The sequence below is a fragment of the Rhinopithecus bieti genome, unplaced genomic scaffold, assembly GCF_001698545.2.
Source record: "Rhinopithecus bieti isolate Rb0 unplaced genomic scaffold, ASM169854v2 scaffold_7684, whole genome shotgun sequence".
NCBI classification, from domain to species: Eukaryota; Metazoa; Chordata; class Mammalia; order Primates; family Cercopithecidae; genus Rhinopithecus; species Rhinopithecus bieti.
Window position 1 is genome coordinate 3,663,702 of NW_016806071.1, and position 13,838 is coordinate 3,677,539.

Below are 13,838 nucleotides of genomic sequence, written 5' to 3' on the forward strand. Positions count from 1 at the left end.
TTTTTTTTTTTTTTTTTTTTTTTGTAGAGGTGGGGTCTCATTTAGTTGCCTAGGCTGGTCTTCAACTCCAGGGCTCAAACGATCCTCCCACCCTGGCCTCCCAAAGTGCTGGGATTACAGGTGTGAGCCACAGCATCCAAGGCTTTTCTAAGTCTTCCAGCAAGGTACTTCACCTATCTGAGCTTCAATTTTTTTCACTTGGAGAGAATATTTTGGTAATGCTATTAGATAATTCATGAGAATATACTTCAGGCTCTAAAATTCTGCAGGAATATAAAGGACGACGGAATACACTTCTTTGTTGGTACTTTTAAATTATGCCCTAATTTTTTTTGCGGTCATAAAATCATGTCAGTTTTCTCCCAGACATTGTTCTATTCAGTAAAATAAGTAGTCTGTATTAGAAGATTATAAATGATACTCAAATACGTTCTTTTTATTTTGGGAAAAAATGTGGCCTATAAATTTGTTTCCTAAAGTGACTCTTGGAAAAGGTTGCTCATGGTGTTTTAGTATTTCATCCATATAGATTCTAAATACGCCAGTTGATGGACACTGAAACATATATTACAAAACTGGTTGTAGAGTGGTTCCTTTCTATTTGCAACAGAATAACATGTCTCATTTTGTCATTTGTGTTAGTTGCAAAGAAAGATTTTCATGGTACTCATTTTCTTAAGAAACTTAGAAATAATTCCTAGTATATTTTCTTCTAAAGATTTTTTAAATAGCTTTGTGTTTCTTGAAGTTTTAAGCCATATTGTACATTATCTAGTTAAGCACGCATTTTCCCATGATTTGGGGGTTCAGAACAATTCTAGTATATAATTTATTCTTTTAACTGATATGAGATTGCAGTTGATTATTCTCTGGCTGTCTCTTAAGTAGTTATAGTCTTTGCATTTTGGTAATAGGAAATAGTTTTCTAAATAAAGCTTCTTAACTCTAGGCAGCAGAACTCTTTAGCCTTATCATCAGTACATTATTAGTCAAGTTACCTGACTTAGAGCCACTTTTTGTGGTTAATATAAGAATTGCATTTTAGCACTATTTGACATCTGAAAGAGATATCTGGGTTTTAAGAGCTGTCTCTTAAACTGCCTTAATCTTGTTCATCTGTGAGATGTCTGGTAATGTTAGCAGAATGTATTGACAGTTCTTTATCGTTGCAAAGGAATTTTTGGTTAAGTTGAGTTATTCATTAGGCAGTTTACCCTTGTCTTAATATTTTGGATAAGTGAGAGTTTATTCTAGTGGAATGTTTCAAACTCTTTTTGACAAGTGTTTTTAGTTGTCTTTTATTTTGAGTTGTAATCTTAAATGTACCAAGATATTATACTACAGTATAATTACTCTATATTATTATTATCCTAAATCTTCATTGTCTACAGAAGAAAGCAATGATTTAAAAATGAATCCAACCAATCCAGTATAGACCAATCGTATATAGATGCTACAATCTAATGAAATGTAAGCAAATGAATTACATCCATGTATCAAAGGTTAATATGCCGTGATCATGCATGATTTACTTCAAGATTATAAGAATGGTTTAATATCAGGAAGTCTATTCACCTAATTTATTGTATTAACACATAAAGGAGAAAAAAAATCCTAGATGCCGAAAGGGCGTGTTCCCCCTAACAGAAACTTTTAAGTCAACTAGAAATGGAAGTTTATGATGAAAACCCTTTATTAAAAACACACACAAAAAACAAAGCCAAAACAATAAGAAACATCATTTAAGCCGTATATGTTAGGATGAAGAATATTGCAGAGAAGTTCACCATTAATGTTGTACATTGTTTTGGGATTTTTAGGAAATGCAATAAGAAAATGAAATAATTGAATGTAAATATTGGAAAAATGATAAAATTATCTCTTTGTGCTAATGATATGATTGTATGCCTAGAAAACCCTAGTAAAAAACTATGAGGATTAATTAATAAGAGAATTTAGTAAGACGACTGAGTATAAGACAAATATACAAAAGTCAATGGCCATTCTCTGCCATAAAAATAACCTGTTAGAATGGAAATGGGGAAAAATACGTACTATCATGACAGCAACATAAATTATAAAACACTAAGGAAGAGATTTAATAAGAAAGATATAAGAAGAAATTATATTATTGAAAGATGAAAGCAAAATATGAACAAATCCATCCATTCAGCAAACATTCATTAAATGCCTTCTGTGTGTCAGACCCTGTTCTAGAAGCTGGGAACACCTAACAGGACATACAGAGTCCTGCTTTCATGGTGCTCATATACTTCTGGAAGAGTCAGACAGTAAAGAAATATATAAATGATAATACCTGCTAGAGCTTAATGCTACAAAAATGAAATGATAGAATGAATGACATTACTGTGAATTGTCAGGAAAAGACTGTGAAGAAATGATATTTAAGCTCAGACGGGTAATAGCTAGCTACATGAAAATCTGATGGAAAACTCTCCAAGGGACAGTTAATCCAAAGCTTCCAAGGTGGGGATGAGCTCAGAAGGAGCAAAAAGGAAGGCTAGAGTGGCTGTAAAACTGCTTTAATCAGAAGTATGCTGTTGGCATAGAAATAGAAAAATAGATCTGTGGGACAGAATAGAATGCTCAGATAATCTAGTGTATAGATTTTATTAAATAGTGCTTTCACAAGTGTATCTTACTAGAAGAAAATAGTGTTGGACTCAGCATGCTAAATGCAAAAATAAATTTTACTTAAAATTTAAAATTTTAGAAGAAAAATGTAGGAGTATGTGCATGTAAACAATGGGATGGGGAGCTCTTTTTACTATGATAGGATACCTAGAAGGTGTATAGTTGTCCTCAGTATCCAATGTTGGGGGATTTGGTTCCAAGACTCCCAAGGATACCAAAATTTGAGGATGCTCAAGTCCCTTATACAAATTGTGTGTTATTTGTATCTAACCTTCACATAGACTCCAACATACCTTAAATCATCACTAGATTACTTATAATATGTAATATAGTATAAATGCTCTGTAAATAGTTGTACTATATTTTTTAATTTGTATTTTTTATTATATTGCTATTTTTAGTTTTTAAAATTTAAAATTTTAATTTTTTTCAGAGACAGAGTCTCACTGTGTTGCCCAGGCCGGAGTGCAGTGGTGCCATCATAGCTCACTGTAACCTTGAATTCCTGGGCTCAAGGGATCCTCCCACCTCAACTTCCTGAGTAGCTAGGACCACTGGTGTGTGCCACCGTGCCTAGCATATTTTTGTTTTGTTTTGTTTTTTCAAGAGACAATGCCTTTGCACCTGGCCTTTAACAAATTTTCTTTTGTTTTTTTTTTTTTTTTTGAGACGGAGTCTGGCGTCTGTCTCCCAGGCTGGAACGTGCAGTGGCCGGATCTCAGCCACTGCAAGCTCTGTTTTCCGATGGTTTACACCATTGTCCTGCCTCAGCCTCCCGAGTAGCGTGGGACTACAGGCGTCCGTCCACCCTTGCCCGGCTAGTTTTTTGTTATTTTTAGTACGAGACGGAGGGTTTCACTGTGTTAGGCCAGGATGGTCATCGATCTCCTGACCTCGGTGTCCGCCTCGTTCGGCCTTTCAAAGTGCTGGGGCATTACAGCTGAGCCCACCCGCCCGGCCCAAATTTTTCAGGGTCGGTATATATATTTTTAAGAACAGAGGCCTTGCTTATTATTGTCCCGGGCTGGGGGACTCCAACACTCCTGCGACTCAAGCGCAACTCCTTCTGCCTCTGCCCCTTGAGTAGCTAGCTGGGACTACATCAACTCAGCTGTGATATGTGTCCGATCACCCACACCTGGCAATAAGAATAATAAATAAATAATAAATAAATAAATAAATAATTTTAGCTTAATGAAAAAAGATGTATATATAAAATTTTTTGATGGCGGTCTTGCCCAGGCTGGAATGTAATCTCAGCTCACTGCAACACTTCCACCTCCCGGGTTCAAGTGATTCTCCTGTCTCAGCCTTCTGAGTAGCTGAGGGATTACAGATGCACTGCCACTGTGCCTGGCTAATCTTTTGTATTTTTTTGTAGAGGGCAGGGTTTCACTATCGTTGGCCAGGCTGGTCTAACCACCTGACCTTAAGTGGATCCACCTGCTCTGCCTCCCAAAGTGGCTGGATGTGATATGCATGCAGCCAGTGTTGCCCAGCCTAAAAAATATTTTCAGTTTGCAGTCGATGAATCTGGTAGGATGCAGAATACCCATTGATATGGAGGGCTGAGTGTCTGAAATAAGCCATATTTAAAACTAAAAGCATAGTAAAAATTAAAAAATGTTACTATAGTAAAACTATATCATAATAGTATCAAAAGACAAAAATAGTTGATTGGGAAAAAAATACATCTTTAAATGCATAATATCAGACATAAAGGGTTATTATCCATTAATTAAAACTCTTTTAAAATTGATGTATTGCATGAAATAGAAAAACTGGGCAAAATATTTAATAGGCAATTAGGAACGAGTTAAACTCTCAGATGAGTTAGTAAACATGTACAAATTTCATAATCTCTTTAGTCCAAGGAATGCAATTAAAGTGAACGTTATCAGAATATTACCTTCTCTCATCCCATTGAAAATTATTGAAAATTAGTTTTTAAGTGATAATACTTAGTGTTTTGAAGGAGGTGGTATGCACCTGTGGAGTCAATTACCTAGTGTTCGAAGGAACACACCTAGGTCCTGGTGGAAAATACAATTTTTGTAGTGATTTTGGAAAAAACAATTCGTTAACAATATAGTTTTAGATTAAAATGTATCACTAATCTTTTAATTTATACAAACATTCATGGAATACAGCCCATTAGAATAAGCACCAATACTTGGGGAACCCTATGTATCACGGATGACATTACAGCATTATTTGAAGTGGCAAAACTGGGAGCAAAATGTGAATGTTCTTGAATGGGGAAACTATTGTGGTAACCATCCATACATAGCTATAAGCATTTAAAGAATGTGTTTGCTGGGACATGGTGGCTCATGCCTTATAAATACCCCGCACTTTGGGAAGGCTGAGCGGAGGAGATCATTTGAGCCAAGGGTTCGAGGACCAGCCTCGGCAACATAAATAAAATTTGTCGTACAAATAGTCTACAAATAATAAAAAAATTTGTCTACAAAATAAAATTGTGGCATGGTGCGTGCATGCCTGTAGTCCCAGCTACATGGAAAGGATCACTTGAGCCTGGCGATGTTGAGGCTGCAGTGAGTCGTTCGGATCATGCTACTGGCACTCCCACCTGGGCTATAGAGTGAGGACCGCTGTCTCAAAAAATATAATAATGTGTAGATCGTGCTAACTGACTTAAAGGAGCTTTCTTGGATGTATTGTTTTAAGGGAGAAGAGTAATATACAGAGAGATGTTCTATAATATTACTATTTGCGTAAAATAATGTTGAAAAACTTCTCCTAACCTATATATAGGAAGATAGACAATGTATGTGTATTTGTATATGAGTATAGAAAAAGGCTAAGAAGAAGACATAGAAGGCTCTGTTAATTGAAGTAAGAGAGTAGAGGCAAGATGAGGAGAAAAAAGGCCTGGTGCCCGCGGTGCTCAAGCCTGTGAATCCCAGCACTTGGGGAGGCCAGACGGGGCGGATACGACGGTCAGGGATGAATCGAGGAGCCATCCTGGCTAACACGGTGAAACCCCGGTCTCCTAGCTAAAACACTACCAAAAACTAGGCCGGGCGACGGTGGCGGCGCCTGTAGTCCCAAGCTACCTGGCGAGGCTGAGCGCAGGGAATGGTGTTAAACACTGTGGGAGCGGAGGCTTGCGAGTGAGCTGAGATCCGGCCCAGCACTCCAGCCTGTGCGGCAGAGCGAGACTCCGTCTCAAAAAAAAAAAAAAAAGAAAGATAAGGAGAAAATATTTTTAAAATGTGTCACAGTAACCATAACTACATCATAATATTATTCCTTTTAACAAAGAGTATGTGTCTTTGTATGCGTTTAAAAAAGAATGAAAAAATGGTCACCAACATTTTAATGGTTATTATTTTAGAGTGATGATATTTCAAGTTATTTCTTACATTTTCATTGTCATTTGAACTTTTTACAATGATTAGGGTAGGAAAAAATAAGCTACTTTTATCATGAAAATTAAGAAAGCTAAATGGTAGTACTTTTTTCCCCTTCATTTTGCAGTTGTGCTATATTGACTCCCAAACTGATGGTGGAATCCCTTCTTACTGTTTTGCTTTAATGGTGATGTTTTTTCTACAACAGAGAAAACCCCCTCTTCTTCCTTGTTTACTTGGAAGTTGGGTAAGCATGAGTTTGTGATATATATGTGCATATATATATATAGTTTGCTCTTGCAGAGAACTCTGCTCAAACATTTTAAGCTGGAATTCTGGTTTGTCTGTTTGTCCATCTTTTTTTTTTTTTAAATAATTTTCCACTACCAATTTGGAATGCCTTTTATATAGATTGAAGGCTTTGACCCAAAAAGAATGGATGACTTTCAGCTGAAGGGCATAGTAGAAGAGAAGTTTGTGAAGTGGGAATGTAATTCAAGTAGTGCAACTGAGAAAAACTCAATTGCTGAGGAAAACAAAGCTAAGGCAGACCAACCAAAAGATGATACCAAGAAGACAGAAACAGACAACCAAAGTAATGCCATGAAGGAAAAACATGGCAAAGTAAGCCTTTTGTTTTTTTTTTTTTTTTTGGCTTTTCTATCTGTAGAATTTGTGATGCCTTCGATTGAAGCTATTTTAATTGTAGATTGACCTTGAGCAAGCCTCTTGGCCTCATTTTCCTCATCTGTAAAGTGAGGGGTTGATCTGGTTTAGTTTTCCAGTACCAAGATTCTCTAATTAATTTATACCTTGTTTTGGAAAACTTGTGTTGTTTGAATCATGTCAAGATAAATCTGTCATTTTTCATCTAGACAAGGAAAATTTCCTTTAAGAGTTGGGCTCTGACCAGACTTCAGCATATGGGAATTTTGTTGCCAGATTGGGTGGAGAAATAAAGCCCTTGTGCTCTAAGAGGGGGTAGCTCTGCTTATTTGATCATTCAGCATTCATTTATTAAGGACCTACTATGTGCTGGCCATTATCTTGAGTGCTACAGAACCAAAGGTACATGGACTATGTCCTCTAGAAGCTTGTAGTCTTCTAAGTGGACAGATGGCATTATGACAGAAATCTGAACATTTCTGAAATCATTGCTGTAGCTATACTGAATTTTTTGTAGTTTCCTGATATACTTGCCTGTTGTATTCAACTCTTCCACTTTCCTGGACTACTGTACACTCTCTCCTCAAACCACTAATACTCTCAGCCAGTGCTGGCTTATTACTTCTCTGGGAACTTGCCATGTTCTTATCTAAAGTCATTTTCTTCACTTGTGTATTCAGTCTCATCCTTTCTTGTATTTTCCAGAATGTCACTCTAGCAATTATGCCCTCATAAATTACCAATTTTTCATTCCCTACAAAATCAAACATGCTCTTATTTCTCCCACTGTAGGAAAAATCTGACAGCACTTCCCCTCCCAGCTATTCCTTTGCTCCCTTTTGCATAGAACTTCTTAAGAAATGTTTGTATTTACTATTTTTGATTTCTCTGTTTCCCCTTAGCTCACACTAATCAGGCTTTGATGTCACCCCATCAGTTTGCCAAAACTTGTATCATCAATGTCAGTAACCTCCACATTACTAAATCCAGTGGTCATTTCTCAGTTTCTGTCGTTTTTGATTTATTAGCAACATTTGCCAGTTAATTACTTCCCTCTCTGAAAATTTTATTCACTTGACTTTCAGGACACCAGACCCGTGGCTGGTTATTCCTTCTCAGTTTCCTTTGCTGGTTTCTTTTTTCCTCTGTAATCTCTTAAAGTTGAAGTGCTGTAGTTCATGATCCCTTTTTTCTTGTGTATGTGCATTCCCTTGGTAATCCCAACTAATCCTGTGGATTTTAAGGACTAATCTGTATGAAGATCACTCTCAAATTCAAATCTCCAGCCAGACCTCTCTCCTGACTGCCATAATTGTATAACCAACTGCCCATTTACTGTCTCTACTTAGATGTCTAATAGATGTCTTAAAGTTAATGTGTCTAAACTGAATTCCTGATCCTCCCCTCAAACTTGCTTCACACTTAGGTTTTTCATCTTAATTGTTTGCACTGCATCCTTTCAGTTGCTCAGTTAACCGAAAATGATATTCCTTTCAGTTAACCTTGGAGTCATCCTTTACTCCTCTTTCATGCCCCATATCAAGTCTGTCAGGAAATCCTGTCATCTCTACTTCAATATATATCCAGAATTTGATTACCTCTCACTACCTCCACTGTTACCATCCTGGTCCTAGCCATCATCATCTCTGGCCTGGGATACTACTATAGCCTCGTAACAGGTTTCCATGTGTCTACCCTTTCCTCTTATAGTCTGTTCTTAACAATCAGAACAGTTCTTCTAAAACTTAAGTCGGATCATGCCCTTCCCTCTCCCCACACTCAAATGAACAAATGAGTTGTTCCTCATTTCATTTGGATAACAAGCCAAACAGCCCATCCTGGCTCTTTGCTTTCCTCTTTTACTCTTCTTGTCACTCTATCTTGGTTTTCTTTTTAAAACTGGTTTCATTGTTTGTTTGTTTGCCCTGTTTCCCATTCCTTTAGCATTTTTCCCTCTTCTTAAAACGTACCTTCTCAATAAGTCTTATCCTGACTACTCTATTAAACACTGTAACCTTCTCCTGCTTCCACACTCCCATCCTTTTTAGCGTACTCAACTCTCTTTTTTCTGTAGTACTTATCTTTTAAGTTACTATGTAATTTACTTATTAAATATGTTTGTCTTTCCATAGAAAGTAAGCTCCATGAAGGCAAGAATCTTTGGGTTTTTTCCCCCAAAGACATATCCCAAGTGCCTAGAACACTGCCTTGCACATAGTAGGCACTCAATGAATAGATGTAGAATTGAATGTGAGAATGATTATTTCATGTGTTTATGCTGCCTAGTGGTTGCTTTTAGCCAGGTTTCATCTAACTAATTCTTTGGAATTCAGGTGTTACCTCTTCTGTTATGATTCCCCTGATTTAGAGGCCCATCTTAGCATGTAGCCTTTACTATATAATTGTTAAATTGTCTCTCCCCCTCCTAATAGTCTCTGAAGTAGGACCTTATTTAAGTGGCAGTATAGTATAGTGATTCACTGCATGGACCCAGTAGCCAGGCGGTCTTGAGTCAAATCCTTGCCCTATAGTATCCATTTCATGGAATAGTTAGAATTAATTGTTAACGTATGTGCAGCTTTTAGACGAGTGAATGGTACATGGTAAACCTTATGTATAAGTGTGAGCTTTCATTATTTTATGATGTTCCCACCAATGTCAGGGACATAGGAGGTTCTAAAGAAATGTTTGCTGAATGAAGGAATTAAGTTTTTTTGAAAGCCGGGGCGTTTACTTATATTTTAAAAGTAATTATTGGAAAAAGGAGTTGTAGTAGTTATGCAATGGTTTGCAGCTTTGGCTGCACATGAAAATTACTTTAGGGAGCTTTAAAAATGCCATTGCCTAGGCTGATAGCCTAGTCAGTTAAATCAGAATCTTGGGAGGGGTGTAGAAGGTGGGGGTGGTGCAGAATTCAGGTATTAGTGTATTTTACTGCTCCCCATATGATTCTAATGTGCAGCCAAGGTTGAGAATCACTGGTTCAGTGGAAAGAATGCAGAATTTCTAGGAGTCAGTAAACTGGGACTTTGTTCCCAGCTTTGCTTCAAACTGACTGCTTGTTGGCAAATTATTCCTTCATGCCTGAGTTTTTGAAAACGTGATCTCCAAGGTCTTCTCTAACTGAAAATTTGTTGATTTTATAGTTTTGTTAAGCTTAAATGAAAAGTATTTTTTCTTTTCCAGTCTCCTTTAACATTGGAAACACCAAATCGGGTATCCTTGGGACAGTTATGGTTAGAGCTGCTGAAATTTTACACACTGGATTTTGCTTTGGAGGAATATGTCATATGTGTACGGATACGAGATATTTTAACAAGAGAAAATAAAAACTGGCCTAAAAGGCGAATAGCCATTGAAGGTGAGATGATATGTTGTATTTCACTTGGAGAATATTTTTTATGTGCTACTCATTATCTAATTCAGTGTTAATAAATAAACCTTTGGCTTTGTAGCATTATGTATATGTCACTAGATTGTCATTCTTTATTTTTAATTTTTTAAGAGACAGGGTCTTGCCCTGTCGCCCAGGCAGGAGTGCAGTGATAGGATCATGGCTTATTGCAACCTCAAACTCCTGGGCTCAAGGGATCCTCAGCCTTCTGAGTAGCTAGGACTATAGGCTTATGCTACCATGCCCCGCTAATTTTTTTATTTTTTGTGGAGATGGGGGTCTCACTGTGTTGCCCAGGCTAGTCTGAAACTTTTGGCCCCAAGTGATCCTCCTGCATTGGCCTCCCAAAGTGCTAGGATTATAGGCATGAGCCACTGTGCATGGCCTCCATTATTTATTTAGATTCTTTGTCAAGTCTGTTACAGTTTTATAGAATTAGTATTTATTTAAAGGTTTCTGCTATATATGGTTAAGGTCAGTAATTAGCATTTTTTTAAATTTTGAAAACTTTATTTTTTAATTGTGCAAACTTGCAGAAATACAGAAAATATAAGTTAGGAATACTATAAGATCTTTTGAATGAATTTGTGTCATAAGATTATGAGAAAGTTTTCATTGTCTTCTAAAGTACCTCACCTAATAAATGTGGCTTCGCTAAAGGAGAAAAATAAAAATTGATGTTGACAAAGTTTCATATCAGATCCCAAGACCATTAAGATCTTTGGAGATACAGAAAACAATAGAGTGGCTCCTCAATTTTTTTTTTTTTTTTTTTTTTTTTTTTTTTTTGAGACGGAGTCTCACTCTGTCGCCGGGGCTGGAGTGCAGTGGCCGGATCTCAGCTCACTGCAAGCTCCGCCTCCCGGGTTCACGCCATTCTCCTGCCTCAGCCTCCCGAGTAGCTGGGACTACAGGCGCCCGCCACCTCGCCCGGCTAGTTTTTTGTATTTTTTAGTAGAGACGGGGTTTCACCGTGTTAGCCGGGATGGTCTCGATCTCCTGACCTTGTGATCCGCCCGTCTCGGCCTCCCAAAGTGCTGGGATTACAGGCTTGAGCCACCGCGCCCGGCCAATTCTTAATCAAAAATTAAATTTCACAGCATTTCACTTACCTTTTGTAGATAAGAAATTGAATTTATGTTCATTTTAGTCTGTTCAGCCTACACATTATTCCATTCCCTCATTCCTGCTGGCCTTCTCTACTGTGAGTTCAACCCAGAAATATTCTGAAATATACATGCAAACATTTATACATATCTTGTACTCTTATATATAGTAAATAAATGAGCTCTGAAGCCTTCTAGCCATAATTTATCTCTGTTTTTTTCTTTATTCCCCCCCCTTTTCATTTTCTGTGGGAAGTGAGGAAGAAACTAGAAAATCTTTTAAAGCCTGTGGATTTAGATAGCAGCAGAACGTAACAGATGCCTTAACTTCAACAGTTTGAAGCCTGGCCTCTTAATACCAAAAGGTCTTCAGTAGTGGAGAGCATATGTATTGTCTTTTTGGTGCACTCTTCTTTTTTCCTGGGCTTTTCTATATTTAAGACTTACAGATATTTTCAGAAATCTGTCATGTTATTAATAATAAGGATGCAGTTGTTTCAAGACTTTGCAGGGTAATTATTTTTGACTGGACCGAAGTTTACATATGGGTTTAAATTTTACTTTTTTAGGTCTGTTGCTTTTTTGCTCTTTCTTCCTACACTTTCTTTTACTTTTGATCTCACTAAAGTTAAATCTTAAAATCAGTATTTTTTCCAAGTTGAAGCCTTGAGAGTGTTAGGTTTGTTTTACTTGTTTAAATTGCAAAGAGCATATAACTATATTAAAGAACACTCACAAAGAATCCTAGTCAATACGGATATTCCCGCCAGTTAGGTGTCCCTTGTTAACCATCCTCCGTGAAATCAATATCCCGCAGTGGCTCACGCCTATAATCCCAGCACTTTGGGAGGCTGAAGCAGGCGGATCACCTGAGATCAGGAGTTCAAGACCAGCCTGGCCAACATGGTGAAACTCCATCTCTACTAAAAATACAAGAATTAGCTGGGCGTGGTGGCATGCACCTGTAGTCCTAGCTACTCGGGAGGCTGAGTCAGGAGAATTGCTTTAACCTGGAAGGCAGAGGTTGCAGTGAGCTGAGATCATAGCACTGTACTCCAGATTAGGGGATAGAGCAAGACTCCATCTTAAAATAAAAGAAAAGAAAAACAGTACTATAGCAAGATGAAAATCACTAATGGGTCCTGAAGCTTGAAAATTTTTATTCAGTGACAGGGTAGAGGGCGGTATTTCAGCATAACTCCTTTTTCCACAGTTTCATCATTGAAACTGATTACTGAGTTGGCCTTCTCAGCCATCCTGTTATTAGTTACCTTATTATTAGTCTTGTTTATTTTCCTTTTAGCTTTTATTTTATGAGAGAAAGGAAGAAAAAAAATGTTGCAATTGTATTTCCTCCCATTTTCAGGAACTTTCATTGGGACTCTAGCTTAGAAAAACCCCTTGGGAAAATGTATTCTCCTGACAGTGTATCAGTTAAGATCTACTTGTATGAGCTTGGAAATGTAGTTTGGAAGTAGAGACTTAGCTATTTACTATTTTCTCTTTTGCTAGATCCATTTTCAGTCAAGAGGAATGTTGCACGGAGCTTAAATAGCCAGCTGGTTTACGAATATGTTGTGGAGAGATTTAGGGCAGCTTATCGATATTTTGCCTGTCCTCAGACGAAGGGTGGAAATAAGTCTACAGTGGACTTCAAGAAAAGAGAGAAGGGGAAAATAAGCAATAAGAAACCAGTTAAGTCTAACAATATGGCAAATAACAGTTGTATTCTGCTTGGGGAAACCACAGAAAAAATAAATGCAGAAAGAGAGCAACCTGTTAAATATGATGAATTGGAATGTACATCACAGAGATGTATTATTGACAACAACAATTTGTTGGTAAATGAACTAGATTTTGCTGACCACGGACAAGACTCTTCATCTTTTTCTACCAGCAATAGCAGTGAATTGGAGCCAAAATTAGTTAAGAAACAAGATGATTTAGCGCCTTTAGAAACTTGTTTAAAAAAAGAGCTCAGCCAATGTAATTGCATTGATTTGCCTAAGTCGCCTGACCCAGATAAATCTCCTGGAACAGACTGCAGGTCAAATTTAGAAACGGAGAGTTCACATCAGAGTGTGTGCACCGACACATCTGCTACCTCTTGCAACTGCAAAGCTACAGAAGATGCTTCTGACCTTAATGATGATGATAACTTCCCCACCCAGGAATTATATTATGTGTTTGATAAATTTATATTAACCTCTGGCAAGGTAGGTAGGATACAGTTTGTAAATGATCTATAAGATTTTGTGGTGGTTGTGTGACTATGTATATTTTTTAGAATTAGAAATGTAAAAATAGCTTATATAGTGATGACTGTTGTTTTGGAATGATACTTTGGTATGTATTTTACCTTTTGTGTTTTTCATGTAGTTGCCTTTAAATAATGTATATAAAGCCTCAAAAGATTTCAGCATTGTATTACCAGTTGGTTTCCTTTACTTTCTCATATATGAAAGGATTCATCTGATATTTCATAAAAATCTTAACAAAGACAGCATGCATTTTAAATGTTGCTTATTTTGTATTTTTTCTTTTTTTATAACAAAAGCCACATTCAAGCTTATTTTATACATAAAATTTTCTTCCCCAAAAAATACAAGGTTTGTAAATTCTAAAAGTATTCTACTTTAA

General features: G+C 37.1%; 1 protein-coding gene across 1 annotated transcript in view; it reads left to right on the forward strand.

The window, feature by feature from the left end:
* The window catches only part of TUT4 (terminal uridylyl transferase 4), a 142,844-nt gene that overhangs the window by 76,314 nt on the left and 52,692 nt on the right, over window positions 1-13,838 (forward strand). Inside the window, 4 exon segments of the mRNA XM_017874598.1 lie at window positions 6,160-6,279; window positions 6,444-6,656; window positions 9,885-10,059; window positions 12,711-13,414. Coding sequence (XP_017730087.1) covers window positions 6,160-6,279; window positions 6,444-6,656; window positions 9,885-10,059; window positions 12,711-13,414 — 1,212 coding nt within the window.